At 37.4% G+C, this 18,525-nt stretch overlaps 1 protein-coding gene across 1 annotated transcript in view; it reads right to left on the bottom strand.

The window, feature by feature from the left end:
- Positions 1-502: 502 nt before the first annotated feature.
- LOC128741561 (protein Wnt-5) overlaps positions 503-18,525 on the bottom strand; it is a 107,049-nt gene continuing 89,026 nt past the window's right edge. The window contains exons 5-9 of the mRNA XM_053837476.1: positions 11,458-11,707; positions 11,140-11,319; positions 9,609-9,711; positions 9,365-9,532; positions 503-1,144 (exon numbers count right to left, since the gene is read on the bottom strand). Of these exons, the coding sequence (XP_053693451.1) occupies positions 957-1,144; positions 9,365-9,532; positions 9,609-9,711; positions 11,140-11,319; positions 11,458-11,707 (889 nt within the window). The 3' untranslated portion in view covers positions 503-956. The remainder of the gene's footprint in view (positions 1,145-9,364; positions 9,533-9,608; positions 9,712-11,139; positions 11,320-11,457; positions 11,708-18,525) is intronic.

Here is an 18,525-nt window from a genome sequence, read left to right as displayed (position 1 = left end):
TTGAAACTGTTTGCAATGTTCTTGATAAGGAGTGCTATTTCTAGTAATACTGATATTAAAACACATTCTTCTTGCTAATTATATACAAAAAGTTAGATCTAGATAAATTAGACATGCAGTATGAGTTCAGTTGATCAGACAGAACGACAATTCATATTGAATTGTACTGTGTTTTATACGAATAAGAGGTATTTATACAGAAAATATGCACAAAAAAAGAAATTATACAATGTTGCACATATTTGTACCTTAACTTGTTATTACTTAGGAAGTAAAAAAATTACTTTTCCGGAATTTTCTTTTTTTCCGGAAACAACTTTTGTTTTGACTTCAATATCCGATTTTTAAGGTACAAGATAAAGTCGGTAAATGTGAGAATCCTGAGAATTCTAATTGTATTACATTCAATTTATTGGAATCCTGTTGAACATACATAACAGGAAACTGATGTATAATTTCTGAATATCAAACATTTTTTGAATGAGATGTACTATGGCAAGAATTTTTCATTATAATTCTGTCAATATGGTATTCGGGTCGTTTTACTCTTTTTAAGTTTTGCATGCGTCCAACTTCACTAAAACTATTATGTATGCCTAATAGTAATTGTAATATTTTGGATAACTGTGTATTTGAATTGCTTCTGTTACACTTTATTTTTTATGTGTAATAACTTGCTGCATTCGATTTTATCAATTTAGAAATTGAATTTGACGCGTTGCAAAGGAAAATGGTGGGTTGCTCTTATATTACAATTTACGAAAATGGTTCAAAATACATATAGCTGCATTCACACTGAAAATGATTTCACTGACAAATAAATAATTCATTAACTCGTTCACGCAATAACTGTATTGCATTCCAAACTGATACATTCATGCAATACAAGCCCTACGTCTAAAATTCGTTCCTAAGAGCAATTTAAAGGTTTACAGTACATTCCTAAATACAGACAATTATTTACACGTATATTCTTCTATATGTTTCGTACATATATCACACTTGACCTGACAGCACCATTGAAATTTACAGTTGCATCGTTCTTTAACTACAATTTTTTTCGTATTATAACCTCTTCCGCAGCATAGTATCGCACATCCATCCAAACCCGTGGAAGTTTTGTTGCACACACGACCATGAGTACCTATAATGATGGATATTATAAAAGTGGTAAATAAATTACAATAATTCGGATGAGCCTGCAAATATATATTTTAAAGTTTTGTCATATTAGTAATAGAAAACATCTGATTCTGCCCAATACTGCGCTGATACTTGTCATGATAAAAAAAACTTAGAATGGTTCATAAAAAGTGTAAATATTTGTTACTAGTTGACCCGACAAACTTCGTATTGCCACAAATTAAACTGTGTTGCACATAAATCGTGAATCTCGGATGGCCTTTACCACAATCTCGAGTTTTGCAAGATTCTTGGGAGTTCATGGTGTTTTAATATACAAATTTCCCTCACAGCAAAGTAGAAAAAAAAACTCCCCCCATTGCTTAGCCTCATAAAATAAAGCGGATAGCATTTAAATATTCGCCATCATAACAAACCATTCCGCCGAATACCATTTTGCGGAACACCAATTCTCGGTTGACCATAACGCGGAATATAGAGTTTCGCAGAATACTATTTCGCGAAAAACCTTACGCGCGATGTACCAATTCACGGAAAATCTTTTCGTAGAAAGTATCATTTCGCAGGGGTGACCCAACTGAAGGAAAGTAATAGAGGTCAGTAGATCTAGGAAAATAAACCTAGATAGAGGTGATCTCTACGGGGGGCTGCCCCCCGCAGTGGACGGCGCTTCCGACGGCAGGTCACTCGCGGCCTGTGGCCGTCTCGCGCTGAATTATCTAGTGTTACTATTGTTAGTTTTTGGTGGTCTTGTTATAGATTGTTTTATGAAAGAGTCTAAAATTTCTCGAGTTCGATTAGTTTTTGAGTTACGCAAAAATTTCTATTTTATTTGTATGAGAGTCCTTAACCACAGGGGTGAGGGGTCTCAAACCATAATTAAAAAAATTCCTGCCTCCAAAACCGCCCACATGCTAAATTTGGTTATATTTGCTTGATTAGTTCTGGAGTTATGAGAAAATTTGTATTTCTTTTGTATGGGAGCCCCCCTCCTAAAAAGATAAGGGGTCCTAATTCATCATAGAAGAAATTCATGACTCCAAAAATACCCACATGCCAAATATGGTTCCATTTGATTAATTAGTTTTCGAGGTATGAGGAAATTTATATTTCAGTTTTATAGGAGCCCCCTCCTAAAGTGGGGAGGGGTCTCAATTCACCATTGAAAAAATTCTTGTCTCCAAAAACACCCACATGTAAAATTTTGTTCCATTTGCTTGATTAGTTCTCGAGTTATGCAGAAATTTGTGTTTCATTTGTATGGGAGTCCCCCTCTCCACTTGGTGGGAGGGAGGGGTCTTTAACCATCATAAGAACCTTCCCTGGCCCAAAAAACCCCTATATGCAAATTTTCACGCCGATCGGTTCAGTAGTTTTCGATTCTATAAGAAACATAGGGCAGACAGAAATCCATTTTTATAGGCATAGATTTGCATGAGAGAGGGGTCTTTTGCCATCGAAAGTACCTTCCCTGGCCCAAAAAACCTCTACATGCAAATTTTTACGATGATCGGTTCAGTAGTTTTCGATTCTATAAGGAACATAGGGACAGACAGACAGAAATCCATTTTTATAGGTATAGATACTTGCTTGGAATAAGCACAGAGACTAATCTACAAGCTATTAAGTTTCCTTTGTATAAAGTTCTGTAACTACCGATAAAATTAAATCTTGACTTTGTTAGTTTTGCTCATTAGTATGTAGGTGGTCGCGCGTGCATAGTTGCCAGTCTATTAATTTCATTTTGATGATACCTAGGCTGTTGCTCTGTAGAAAAGTAAAGCCCTGCTTTTACAGTCCGCTTTCAAAACACGACCATCTTTTTTTTTATTAAACAGACTTCGCAGCTAGCTGTTAGAGTAAAAGACAATTGCCGGACTAGTGCTAAGACCCTATTGACTCTTACAGTTTCTCTCAGTCGAAATTGGAACCTATGACGACCGGCTAGTTAAATCAGTAGTGTCGTACCTCTAAGCCAACTGAAAGGTTGTTGCTCTGTATCACTCTCAAAATACTCTGTACTACTCTTGGACAGCAGCAAGGCATATAACGATGCTCCGCATTGGAGTAAATTAACGATTTCCAGAACTCTCTTTTTCTAGTGTTTGTTGCTTTCGAAAAAGCGTTTGACCAACCAATCACAAAAACATCCGGATGCACTAAGGCGTGAAGCAGCCCCAAATTAAGCTAGCCCATCTGCACGACGACTTACAGCTGAAACTAGGTGTTCGATTTGTTCTCGAATAATTATGTTCGAACAAAGATTTTTGCTTGCCCGACACACACCACCTACGCAGCTATATCAAACTCGTCTCTGATTGGCGGACCAACCATCGAACAGCGGAAATTTTGCACAAAGCAGACATGAAACGTATATAAATACGCGCTCGTTGCGGGCATCTCTAGTCATAAGTTTTCAACCTTTGTAGTTTGTACTGAACACATCAAGAAGAATAAAGTGGAAGTAAAATCGAATATTTTTTCTTTCCTTTGAACTACGTTTGTACCGAGATGGTATCAAATTCAATTTTACTAGATCTACGACCGAATGAAACCACATTACGCTTGGAAACGTTTACTTTTAGCCCAAACGATTCACAGAAGTGGAGAAACCGATTTAAGTTCTCTTGGAGAATGGTACAATCCTTCATATCACGGACAGGTATTAATATTTTTACATCTTCAGCAAAAATGGATACGAATACATCGACTAGCATATCTGGGAGTTCATTCATGGCAACAACAAACAATAGAGATCCCAAATGACTTCCTTGCGGTAGTCCTGAGCTCGTTGCAAACACTTTAGAATTAGTATTGTGTAGTCTTACCTACCCCCTATTATAATGACAGTTCAGGGCATGTTTCCCGTAACTGCTATCAGTGTTGTGACCGGCGCAGCAATCGCATTTTCGGGCCGTCCATAATAAGTGATGCAATATTTCTATAGGAAAACGTTCACTTTCGTAGCATCAATTATGGAAGCAAAAGCTCATCTCGCGTTACATTTGAAATGCGCGTATTACAAAATTGCACATCTATCTTGCTGGTTGTAAATCGATAGCTTTTATTCTGTGTTGTATTTGTTTATAATTATGTAATTAAGATGAAAGTCGTAAGCAAAAAGATTTACTTAACCCGTCACACGGCAAATATACAAACGTAAACAAACCGAGTGGAAATTTTTTGCCAGCATATGTAGAAAAACAATCTTTTACTTGTTTTGATTTTCGTTTGCACAAATGCCTTTTTGTAGGTTCATGCTTCAAACGTTCTGTATCTGTTTACGCAGATTTCAACGAAAAAAGTACAATAAAAAGGTAGATCAACTTTGTTGCAATAAGCATTTACGACGATGATTTTGGTATTGTCGGTTCATGCCGACATTTTTTCTCGGTCTTGAGTGAAACAATAGTTTCTAAATAGTATACTGAGAGACAAAATTTGCACGCGTATTGCATGTAAATTCATGCAATGTTATCATTTCGAGTTATTCACCACACTCAAAGGTTAGTAGCGGAACCAGGAACCAGCATTTCGAGGTACGTTTTTTATATATGGGAGCTGTCAGTTTGTTACCCCGTTGAGTCTTACATACTGTAAACGATTATTCTAAATAGACGCCATCAATTCCATACTTTTGTAGAACAGCATCCATTGGATCTGTGTTCTATGTCTATCAGATCAAACGCCTTGGACATATCTGTATAAATAGTGTCAACTTGGTAACCATCCGACATCCATTGCATGGTTCTGAAAACAAATTTTGATAAATTTGTCACTGTTGAGCTTAAAAAATGCAAATCCGTGTTGACAGCTTTGGATTAGAGATATTTTTTTGAAACGATGATTCTACAATTGATGAAGGGACGGTAAGGGAAAGTAATGAAGAAGGATTTTTTTCCGGGAATGAAGGGGAAGGGTGGAAAGGAAGGGGGGGCGGGGGGTAATAGGTAGCTATGCGCCTCAGTGGTTCAAAGGTACACGGGTACCAGTGAGCGACACGCCCTGGCAGGTGTTGTGGGTTCAAATCCGGTTATAATCTCTGATTACAGCTTGGTTCGACCCATGCACCTTCCAGCATTGGACAAAAGATAGGAGTCACAACGACAACTTGTTAAGCATAGCTTACCTATTACCCCCCTCCCTTCCTTTCCACCCTTCCCCTTCATTTCCGGAGAAAAAAAAATCCTTCTTCATTACTTTCCCTTACCGTCCCTTCATCAATTGTAGAATCATCGTTTCAAAAAAATATTAATATATGCCTGACCGCATTTCAAGGTCATGACTAAAGTCACGAGTTTGGTCAATTTGGATTAGAGGTTCAATCCTACTTGGATCATAAACAATGCTTTAAAACATCTTTGGTATAGCTGACAAAATGGAAACCCCTCGTTTCTTGTGAATAGGTATAATCTGCGATATTTTACAGATGTCTAAAAGCATTCCTGTCGTCAGTGATGCTTTGAAGAGTATATGCAGCGGAAGCAGCATCCCATCTACACACTTCTTAAGCAAAGAGTTCGGTTATCGTTACCGTGATACATTATTTGGGCTTGGTAGTCTTACATTAGATTCTCCAAATCGGACCTTCATCGTTGATGTCACCAGCAGTCAGGCTTGGCATACACTTTTCGCTTGGATTTTGCTCTTTCGATTACTGCTCCTCAGCCAAGCAGAATTTGAAAAAGTGGTGTATGGGGCATTTGTAGAGCTAGTAATTATCTATAATATTGCTGAAGAAAGTGAAGTTTTATCTTTAGTATTTACGGCGCTGTAGGGTAGTAATGACGTTGGTAGCAAAAAGAGCGCTCTTTTTGCTACCAAGAGGGTAGCAGCCTTATACCGCCATAAATACAAAATGCACAGTAATGCTTATATCAGAAATTTTGCAGATAATAACAAATTCTACAAACGTGCCATACATCACTTTTTTAAATTTTGCTTTGGTGAGATGCAGTAATCAAAAGAGCAAAATCGAAGTGAAAAGTGTATGCCAAGCCTGCCAGCAGTGATTCGTGAGCGTCGGACGAGATGTATAGGACAAACCTTGAGGAAAAAAGCGAAAGTAATCTGCAAGAAGGTATTCGATCCGTAGGGATTGCGCTAAAGAGTCAGATGGTGGACATGGACACATAAGTAAGTAGTATACTCACGGCTTTTGGTTAGAAATTGACACATTTTTTAAGAACTCAATAGTTTACTAGGTACTTTAACAGCCCATGAAAAAGCAATATCAACCCGGTAGGGATGGGAACTATCATTAAAAATCGTTACTGATAACTATCAGTAATTTCAGTACGTTACAGATAACTATCAGTAATTTTACTCATCAGGCCATTGAAGCAAAAAATAGGAAATTGTGATATTATAACTGCGTTCTTCATTGTAAGTTTACTTTGCAATTTACCAAGCGGGCTTTATGGAGGCTCGCGCAATTACGGACCAGATTTTTACCACCCAGCAAATATGTTGGGAGCACATCGTGCCTACTTATGACAAGAACCAGTCGATCAAGACCAGCAATTGCACTTATTGGTTGAACACGGCTTCCCAGATAAACTGACGCTACTGATCAGAGCTATTGGATTGGACACCCTTTGATACGCGGCGAGGGCTGAGACAAGGTTAAAAGATGACTGATATCATAGCTAGGAACCTTGCGATGGTGGAGGCAACCTATGCCAGGTTGAAAGCAGTAGTCTAGGAAGATCAGATTAATAAATACGTCAAAGATCACATACATGAAAGGAAGAGACTCCAAGGAACCAAACGCGTGCCTCTCACGGATTGTAACCCTTGACGGCGACGAACTAGAAGTGGTAGATGAATTCGTGTATTTTGGATTGCTGGTGACCGCGGACAACATTAGTAAGGAAATCCAGCGGTGCATTCAAGCGGAAAATCGAGCCTACTTTGCCCTTCGCTATACGCTACGATCAAGAAGCACACGCTACCGTACGAATCTGATAATGCACAAATCTTTTATTAGGTTAGTAGTTTCTTATGGACTCGTTAGGTCGTTCACGGAGGATATATGCGCCCTTGCCGTATCCGAACGAAAGGGTACTGCGGATATTTGGCGAAGTACTGAAAGCGAAGAGTGGTGGAGACGTATGAATCACGAGCTACAGGCATTGTTTGGAGTTAATCCCATCGTACATTTGGCGAAAGTCAGTAGGCTATGGTGGGTCATACACGTCGTAAGAATGCCGGACGATAGTGCGACGGAAACAGATGTCTTCAACAACCTCACTGGCACCAGGAGCACGGGGCTCAACGTGCAAGATGGCACGATCACGTCGAAAGTGACTTGTGACTGTTGAGACGACTAGAAAACTGTCGACGAGTGGCCAAAGTTCGAGTTAAATGGAGGCGACTGCTTGAATCAGCACGAGCTACCCCGGCTTTAGGCTACTGACGTTGACTACGATATATTGTGTCATCCACGTTTATCGTACGCAACTACCGACCAACAAGTTTAATCTAACTAATTTTTCTAACGGGACAACGTTACTATATCAGCAAATATCAATAATAGCGAAACCTTACTGATACTTAGTGATATTATTGCTTACTGATAACTATCAGTAGTTAATGATAGGGCCCTATTATGTAAGTCACGTCGAGCAACTCGGCTCGATTCAGTCACTGTCGAGTGTCGAGGCCAAGAAGAACGGGCAGCATAGCGGCTCAATGAACGACCAAAACAAAGCTGGCCCATCCGTCACTTGCTAACCGTTTAGTCACTTGCTTTTTGGCGGTGGACTCAGTCGAGTTACTCGACAAAATCGGGTCGCGTGTGACTTACATAATACCAAAAGTCGACTAGTCGAGCAAAGTGACACTCGACGTGACTTACAGAATAGGGCCCATAGTTTTCCCATCCCTACAACCCGGTTAAGGATAACGTATGCAATCAAAATGGACTTTTTTGGATGGTGATAAAAAAATAACTATGACAGCTAATTGAGTTCGATAAATTTCCCATGGAAGGTAATCATAGTAGCTTACTTGCAAAAAAATTCTACGCCCTTCCGGCAGTTAACCGGAACATTCGCAATGGCGGACGAAAACATGCGTGTATGCATGTTTTTAAGTTTTTTCTTCGTTTTATTTATCAAATCCTCCTCAGTTTTCACAACAAAATTGTTGGAGTAGATCTTACGCTTCAGGTTTGCCCAGAAATTCTCGATGGGATGCAGCTGGAGGACGTTGGCCGAGCTCGCCGACTTGGGTACCAGCGGCTCCATTTCCTCCAACGATCGCTTCGAGTAGTGGGCCGACGCCATATCCGGCCAGAACACCACGTTTTCGCCCTTATGCTATTTCTAGATGAACGACGCAACTTCCGGCAGATACCTCGTACTATAAATTTTCCCGTCCACGGGTAATCCGGAGCGAAAGAAGAGCGACTTTGACTTCCCCTTCTCGCTGATTGTCAGCCACAGTAGCGCCTTCTTGGGGAACTTGGTGTGTGAAAGAAACTTCATCTCGAAGCTAACAGTCGTTGCCATCCAGGATAAGATAGGTCTCGTTGTCCAACACCACCGCCACCTCGCGATTCGCCAGGAAAATCGTCTCGAACATCTTCTGCAGCCGCTGCCGCTGCGTCATTGCCTGCAGCTCCGAGCCCAGTGGACGTAACTGCCGCTTCTTGACATGTATGTCCATGTTCGCTAGGTACTTTTTCACTGTTTGACCGGCACCGATTTCCCGGCCAAGCGTATGCAGTGATGTAGCCACTTTTGCCTCGGTCTTTCGCTTCAGCATGCTTTGGAGCTTCTTGTCGCTTAGGGTCGTCGGCCGTCCGGAACCGGGTTTTCTTTAGATGCTCTGATTGTTGTCCACTAGTGCCAAGATGTTGTAGATGCCCAAACGGACGTATCCAGCGTCCATAAAATACCGCACGATATCCGTTTTCTACGCGGCTGGGTACCGTTCTTTGAACGCGCACGCATCTGAACGGAGTAGCTTCACTGTTTTTGCCATCACGGTTAGAGTTCAACTGAGAGAGCTTTGAATTTTTTTGCAAGTAAACTGATATAACAACCTTCTATGGGAAATTTATCACACTCAATTAACTGTCTTAGTTTTTTTTTATCACCATCTGAAAAAAGTCCATTTTTTAATGCATACGTTATTCTGCTAAACCATCAAGTTGGTGGAGTAGTTAGCTGATTCGAAATAAAAATTATAGCTTGATAAAAATTTAATAATTTACCTGGCCACTTCAGTTGCCTGTTGTTTCTGCACCAATCAGGGCTTTCGTCCAGATACACTAGATCCAATGGAGTTGGAATTTTGTATCGGGGATCTTTGACCTGAAGTCTACCCCGTTTGTTGATTTTAACTTGCGTTGCCTCATCGTACTTTTCTCTTAAAAAATCACCTAGGTTCAAAAAAATAGTTAATAAAACAAATGTGTGAAAAATGAGAAAAAACAATAAAATTGTTAACTTTCTTACCAATCTCTCGAATCGAAGTTAATTGTTGCCAACAAGTGATAAGGCTGCATGAACCAGATACACCATGACATTTGCATATTATTCGCGATTTTTTAATGATAGCCTGAAAATGGTTTGACGTATATAGGAAAATACAGATTGAGCGAATAGTGACGCTTAAAACTATTGCTAAAGTATGACGCCAGCTTCAGAATTATAAAATTCACGATGAAAATCAATTTAGTTCAGTGTATATTTCATCGATGTAGTGAAAAGTAGTCAACAGTGAAACCGCAATAGTTTGGCCATAGAGCATTGTATATCCGAAAAGTTGGCGAAAAAAAAATTAAATTTTTAAAATATTTTTCAACAAAAACATTTTTGGATTGGTATATTTAATTCTAGCATTTTTAATTTTTAATGTAGACAAAATGCATATTTGCCGTTTATATAAATGCGTATTAGGGTAGTTGATCCAATAGTTGTGGTAGTACCAATAGTTGCGCTATTATTCATTATTAATACATATTTTCGTCACCGTAGCATTTTAGATAAAACAATTACATTCATTATATAAAACAGGCTTTTAGAAGTATTGGTAGATAGACTACACCATTTAAAATTAAAGCATTATTTGCTAAAATGCCAATTTTCCAAAATCTAACGCCCAGTTGGAGCGCACAACTACAGGCGCTCATTTATAGTTTTTCTACGATGTTTTTTCACTTAGCAACCTAGCAATGTATATGGAATAACACAATTAAAGGAACATCAAACTTATTTAAGGAAACATTAGCGCAACTGTTGGTACAATATAATTGAATCGGAAAATTCATTTTTTTTATAAAGCTTCTCGTACAACGAAAGCAATTGTCTTGCCTTGTGACAAATAATTTGTATTTGATAAATTTATATCCCACAAGCATTAATTGAGGCATATACCTCAATAAACAAGCAAAATGAAGTTATATTGTGCTTAGTGGCGCAAATAATGGATCATCTACCCTACTTTTATTCCCTTTACATATGAATTGAATATGTAAAAAGAAACGGACTTTCCAATCAAACCGAATAATATTTTAGATAAAATAAACAGGACGACCGCTAAAGTATTCTTTATAACAAAAAATAATTCAATTGAAAAATGTCTCTCAATTTTCATTACTGGCTGTCCCACTCTTCCTACCTATCGGAGAACAAAGTGACAAAATGGTATCTGCACGTAGTTGTAACTAATTTAGACTACAACCTACACGCCTGAAACTGTTCTTCAGGCAGCTAGAGGAATACCTATGCCTCTTAGTTGAAATGAGACGGTAGCTAACAATGTTTTGCCCAACTCACTGTGTCTAACTGTTGACTAGTCTTCCATACCTAAATAAAAAGTTTTCAATTCATCATAAATTCTTTGGTTTTTGTCTTCTGTTGAATTTTGAACACTGCAAAGCTATAAATCTCTAGCAAATATGTTTAACCAAAAAGTAAGTTAAGCCCTCTTTGCTAAGACGTATGGCAAAAACATATTTACTCAGGAATAATGTAATAAGCTTACCCTTCGTCCAGCTTCATTATTATGTAAATTCATGAGTGCACGAGCCTTTGCCGAAGCACTGAATTTTACACCATTGAGGGTTTTTTCTGGCTTGCGGAACATTTTTTTAAGCTTATCGTAGATATTGAAATGCTTCAGATTGAAAACTTCAGAGTTGGTTATTTCTTTGTTGATTTTTTCCTGAAATGTGCAATACAGATTGGTATAATCAATGTGGAAGCTATCATAAGTACACAACACTCAATTATTTTGTGCATCAGAGAAAGATTTTTAAGTTCATTCTATCTACATTGCATGCTAAATGACAAGTTTTCATACCTGTAAATCGTTCATTTCCTTTGGATCTAAATTTGAGCTTGAAATTTCTTTGGCAATTTTGTCCTGCAGCTTTTGCAGATCTTCGGGGCGGAAAAGTGTGTCTGTACCATTTAGAATATTTTCACTTGTGTCGTTAAGCGTTTCTAACAGTCGTTCTACAATTTTCGGATATTTCGCTGGAATAGACACCAAGCCTCTAGTGCCGCGTTTCCGTTCCTTTTCTTTGATATCGATAAATGTTTGTGAAAATCTGGAAATAAAATATATAACATTGTTATATTCGGAATACAACGAAAAAAATAGAAGTAAACATTTTTACCTTTGTTATACTATAACAAAGGTTTAAAAATTGGTCGAAAAACACGAAATTGATCCGAGGCCCGGAGGGCCAAGTCACATATACCAATCGATAGGGTTCGACGATTTGAGCAATGTCTGTGTGTGTGTGTGTGTGTGTGTGTATGTATGTAATGATTTTTTCTATCGCCTGTTTCTCAGAGATGGCTGAGCCGAATCGTTCGCTATTACTTTTGTTTGAAAGGTGTTATTGTCTAGTAGATCACTATTGAGTTGTTTCGTGATACGACGTTTCGTTTAAAAGTTATAAGCAAAAATGTGAAAAATACGTGACACGGGTTTCTTCAGAACTACATGACCGATTTCAACGATCTTAGTATCAAATGAAAGCCCTTATTAAAGCTAATTGTTCAGGAATTTTAAATTGAAAACAAACAAGTAGTTTAAAAGTTATGCTTAAAAAACCTGTTTTGACAAGGTAATAATTATCGCCTGTTTCTTAGAGAGGGCCAAACCGATTTATGCGCTATTAGTCTCATTTGAAAGATAATATATCCTAATAGATCACTATTGAATGGTTTTTTGATTGGACGTTTAATTTGAAAGTTATGAGCAACCGTATACACCACACCAAAATTAACAATAATTTATAATGATTTTAACCAAGACAGTTTACCTAATTTCAATTATTTTAATACCAAACAAGAGGTTTTGACACTACGAATATATATGCAAAATTTCATAAGAATTGGTTTTACCGGTTAAAAGATATTAACCCTCGAACACTCGCTCCAACTTTTATAACACAGTTACTCGCGCGCACAATAGCCCCAAACCAAAGAAAACGTGTGCACTAGGGTTTTGACTAGGAAAACTTGGTTTTAGGTTTATCGAAAATTTGGAAGAGTTTCTTGAAATTGAAAGCTCTATCGTCTGGTGGAATTTAAATTTTGATTAATCCTCCTAAAAGTGAAATTAAAAAAATATTTTTCTTCAGTGTCAATATAACACATTGATGTGTTCTGCAAAGTTATAGAGCATATTATTACAAGAAATTTTGCTAAAGATAGTAACCTTCTATCTCTGCAGCGAAGATGAAAATATCTTATTTATTGTATATGAATTTGTAAAATCAGTTTTTCTATTTTTACTCTTTTTGTAATTGTTGTATGACTTTTTCATGTACTACAAAATTGTACAAAAAGTAAGAATACACAACTTTGCTGAACATAGTATACCTGTATGTTTGCTTGTTTAGGAACTGTAGAAGTTTGATTATAAAGAATACCCTAATTTTGACTCCGAATTACTCGACTACCAGCAGACGGATACATCTTAAACGTTTTACATTTGCTGATAGTTTTGCTGCATAAATTTTCCCAATTTAAATTATTAATGCATTGAATAATTATGATATTTTGCTCACAATAAGTTTGTTGAAGAATATACGTTAGTTAAACAACGATTTGTAACTTTATAACAATATGGCATTGAAAAACCTACAAGTGGTGTATAAAATACAACAGCGTGAGTTAATGAAAATTGATGAAAATTATTCAAGAAAACTCTATTGATGTGATTCAAATAGAATGCATAGTTCAAAAACCTATAAACTAGACCTTTACTAGACAATGTATATGCTAAAGGATAAGATTTTCTCTTACAGCTTACTTTTATTTGCACTTACTCAGATTAATAACAACTTACTTATCCTTACTCAGCAATTTCATGAAAAAAGGATCTACCAAAATTTAAAAATGTTCCTATTTTGTTCAAATTTTGTAAACTTATTCAATTTTCAATAAAAATTTGTAAACCAATGCACTACGCAATGATAACCAATAGATGAATTATGTTCCGAAGACGTGTCGATTTCTATCTCAAATAGTAAGTCAGACCGTATAACAAAGGTTCCTTTCACCACTAGGTGGATTAAATCGGGTTTTATTTTTGGAATGGCTTATCGTTCAATTTCGTTCATACCCAATTTTAAATACCTTCGGATAATTTATAATCGAATGGTAGAAATGGTTGGAATACACAATTGAATCCCTCAACAATTTTAAATTTTCATACCTTATGTAATAGTAATATGATAGTTTGTAGTAACAGCTGTTTTGGGCATTTGCAATTAGTCGTTTTGAGAAAATCAATCTGACAACTGACAAGCTTATATTATTATCACAATACTCAATATTTCATTCTGTCGTATAATAATTGATACGTATCAATCAGCTCCGAAATTGGTGCCCAGGTGCAAAAAATAATATTGTCACTATAACGAAAGAAAATGTGATGCTTCTTAGCACGTATATTATTATGTTTTGTTTTATTCGCAGTTTAGTATGAATGTACACATATAGTTTCTCGGTTGAAGGTAGACGAACCATATTTAGACTTATTATTCGGTTATTGACGTAGGACCGCAGAGTATCATTCCATTATTTAAATACTAGTTACCGTCACGAAAATATGAAAGATTTTGAACGCAAATAGCTCCGCCAATTATGAATGGATTTTGATGGTTTGGATACCGATCAATTCATAATAGATCCCATATAGCCCTAGCTGTGCTGGCGGCCGGCCAAATGGGGAATTCATAATAGATGTAGCAATTACGTATTTTTAAATATAATTTTCGTTTTCAATCATTAAATAGTAAAAATTACATTTTCTTCTTGGTCACCTAGTTTCACAGACAGGGACGACAGTTAAATACACCATCTTTTTACCTCATTTCGATTACTTTCTTCTAGAAAAAAAGTGACAAAGTTTCCTCCTTCCACCAGGCCGAAATTTTTTTAAACCTAAACTATGTTTATATCTATGTATGAGCGTGTTTGCCACTTCAGTGGAAGAATGGGAAAAAGAGAATGTATTGTGTCGTGGCAAAGATGTGCTATTCAGAACAAGGGATCGAATTGATAAAACAGGAAGAGTTGGTTATAAAAGCAATCTTTGATTTCTGTAAGGTAACAAGACAACAGCAGAATAACAGCAGTAGTGTTGTTCTTGATTTGTTGATTGTTTTCGAATGTGCATATTTTCGCAAGGACAACTAAAGAAAAAATACATATTACATATCTCATTGTTGTCCCAGGTGTGAAAGTATTAAGTTTAGGAAACTTAGTCAGTGAAAACTGTAATCTTTTATATAATCTGTTACTCTTGTTAGTTAGGTTGGTGGTTCAGACCCCCCAGAAGAAAATTTGTTCTACACTTTCATGCTTGAAAGCCATCAGTTTAGAGCAGGGCCCGACAACGTCACTTTCAATTGCAAATCGTCACTCGACAATGAAGCAATGAAGCTTCGGTTTCAACTGAAGAAACACTGCTTCGCTTCAAAGCTGGTTTCAATCAGCGTCAGTAAAGCGGGTTTCACTTCAGCATGACGACCGGTTTTAAAGTTTCATTTTCACTTTTCTATCAAATATTCAGTAGATGGTCAGTTACTTCTAACGCATTGAATGAATTGAATTTGAGTAACATTTCCTTTAAAATAACGCATGTAATATTTAACCTAGGCAACATCGACAAATCGTGTTCGTTCCTGACTTTCAGTTGCCGTCACTTGAAACAGTCACCAACTTCAGCTGACGCTTGCTCGAAACGTTCTGTTCATCAAATGAAACCAGTGCTTTCGTGTATGATGCGAAGGTAAGAGAAAGTCAGCTTCATTTATTTGTTTCGACTATGCCGGGTCCAGGTTTAGTGCTCAAGAAAATGTGCGGGGCTGGTTGTACGATCCTCGTTGTCTTCGTCAGTAGCTTAGAGCCACCCCGGGTTCGAGCTGTTTTAAGCTTCATTCAACTCGATCTTGGATTACTCGTCGCCCATTTCCCAGGCGTTTCTGCAGTTGTAGTTTTTTTTGTATAAAAAATAAAAAAATGTCGGTTTAGAGTCGGGCAAATCATATCGCACGTTGAGTCCCTCTGTTTTGGGTGTTTCCTTATGACGTGTCCGGTTCATCGTAGCTTACCGACTATCGCCAAATCCATTAGTAATCTCCTCAAGCAGTGTCTGTTGCCCTTGATTTATGCGCCTCCGTCACTCTTCACTTTCAGCTTGTACTCACTCCACCAAATACCGTCCACAAGAGCGCGTATGTCCTCAGTACGCATTGTCAAATCCCTAAAAACTATTGATCTAGAAGGGGGTTTGTATACAGCTTCGTACGGCCTCTTATGCCTCTTGATTGTGCCGTTTTACGAAGGGCGAAGTAGGCTTAATGTCCTGCTTGAATACGTTGCTGGATCACCTCATTTGTGTTGTCCGTGGCCACCAGCGATCCCACATACACGAGTTCATCTACCACTTCTGGTTCGTCGCTATCAACAATTAACGTCCACGAAAAACGCACGTTGGTCTCGTTTGAGCCTCTACCATACATGTATTTGGTCTTCGACGCATTTATTTTACACCCAATCCTCCAAGCCTCCGCTTTCAGTCTAGCGCAAATAGTTACCACCGTGGCAAAGATTCTGGCTTTAATATCAAAGCGCGTAGCCAGCGTAGCTTGTTACATGTACTAAAAATCATGTACTTCTTGTTTCGATATCTGTTTGTCGAATTAGAGCGATCTTGAAAAGCATGCAGGATAAGTTAGGCTAAGATTGTTTCGGCCCTGGCTGCGTTTCCAAGAGACTCGAACCTATAAACTCTTACAGCCTCTCCCAGCCAAGATTCCTACATACCTCGATACCAACTGAGAGGCAACATTTTAACATTTGTCTTATTTTATTTCAATTCCATTTTTTTTATCAAATGAAGAACACTCAATTTCACCCTAAATAGTTTTTAACTGAAAATAATCCCCCATTTCTTGAATAATTTTTTTTTGTAAGACCCCCCTCCCCCAAGAAAATTTTTTGGCTACGCTCCTCACTAAGAGTTCTGTTAAAATGCAGATAAATTTTATTATTTTCTTCAGTAAAAGTGCCGTATTTACTGCCGCAAGCTTCTCATTAACACGGCGGTACTGTCTCATATTTATTTCTTTATAATTACTTTACCAACTTTGCCTAAAGGGTAGGGTGACCACACGTCCTGATTTACCAGGACATGTCCTGTTTTTGCATGCGTTGTCCTGGTGTCCTAAAATTTACAATGAAAAATCCTGATGTTCCAAATGAAATCCTGCTTTACTGAAGAAATTGAAATACAAATACACAGGTCTGCAAACAATTTTTTTTCAGATGCATGAGATATTTTAGGTGAATTATATGTTTTTTTTGGGGTGCTGAATCCAAAACTGATTTCCGTTTTTCTCCATCACGTACAGATTTTTTGCAAATTATGCTTCTAATATGGAAAAGTCACAAATTAGGTGGAAAATTACTATCGCAGATCCGTCATAAAAAACCTAAATAAGATCTTTTTTGATTATTTTTGTAAATTTTTACCTAATAAATACAGAAAAAATACTACTGGGCTGAAATATTTTATCTTTACTATTTATTTTTGTCTTCAACACAGGGTTACTGTACTCACGTACGCTCACTTACGCACATTCAGCTGCAGTGCCTCACAGAAGCAAAATCTGTAAAAAACATGTATGAAGCATTTGTAGAACTGAATGTAATCTACAATTTTGCTGAATAGGGTAGTGCATTATTTGTTCCATTTATAATAGAAACGGCTTTTAAATCTTGTTATATAAATAGAACGTTTGTTTGCGCTATGGATAAAGTTGCAACATTATTACTGCGTAAATACAAAAAATAATGGAATACTTAATTCAGAAAGATGGTAGATTGCATTAAAATGTTTCATATATGACTTTTACCGAATTTGCTTGTATAAGGCAATACAGTCGACTGAGCGCAATTGGGTGTATTTGAGCGCACCAAACCTGCTTTAAAATAATATTCTCCGTAGTTTCCCCATGATATACGGTTTTCTTCAAAACATGGAAGGGTTTAGATTAATAAATACAATTCTGATGTAATGATTAGTTGTTATAAATTACTTCCGGGATATTTCTACTGCTTTATGTCTAAAACCAACTAAGATTATTCAACAAGTATTGCATGAAAACGTGACGTGATGGACAATTTTTATTATTATTTCTGAATACAGCGGACAAAAATTTATAAGAATCAGTTGAAAAATCCTGTGCATTTTTTTTATGCAGACCTGTGTAATTCTTAAGTTCTGTTTTCGTATGATATCCCTAACAAAATAGGTTATATCGTCTTCATAGATATCATCTAGATGCCCGATTTTATATGTTCAGTTTCGTAGTTGTAGCATACTTTACAACTGTCTCACGGAAGTAGGCCCGACGACGAGAAGGAAGGCTTCTACGCGCAGCTGGAGGTGACGTACAAGTTGTTCGCCATTAACATTAATTACGTTAAGATCGTCATCCTGAGAGTACTCAAAAAGGAAAGATTCCCGGCAGAATTCCACAAAAAATTACAAGAAACCATCAGTGATCGTGATCACATGATCTCTTACATTTACGTTACGTCGCTTATCCCCAACAGCAAGAGAATTCGTAGGGCTGTACCAGGCGAGCTACTACGGATCAAATTTTCACACTCAAATAATTTCTTCATGTCGGGAGAACAATATGCCCACGTATCATATTTGCGTGTATTTCAAGGCAGCTTACGATACAGTTGAGCGCGAAGCGCTATGACGGTTAGTGTACAAGAACGGTTATTCAGACAAACTAAGAAAACGAATCATAGCTTCCCCGAAGCGAGTGATGTGCTACGCGCGTGTTTCGGTAGCACTCTTGAGCTTTTTCGAGACGCTCGATGAACT

The sequence above is a fragment of the Sabethes cyaneus genome, chromosome 3, assembly GCF_943734655.1.
Source record: "Sabethes cyaneus chromosome 3, idSabCyanKW18_F2, whole genome shotgun sequence".
NCBI classification, from domain to species: domain Eukaryota; kingdom Metazoa; phylum Arthropoda; class Insecta; order Diptera; family Culicidae; genus Sabethes; species Sabethes cyaneus.
Note: the sequence above shows the minus strand (reverse complement) of the source record. Positions and strands in the feature narration are given on the sequence as shown.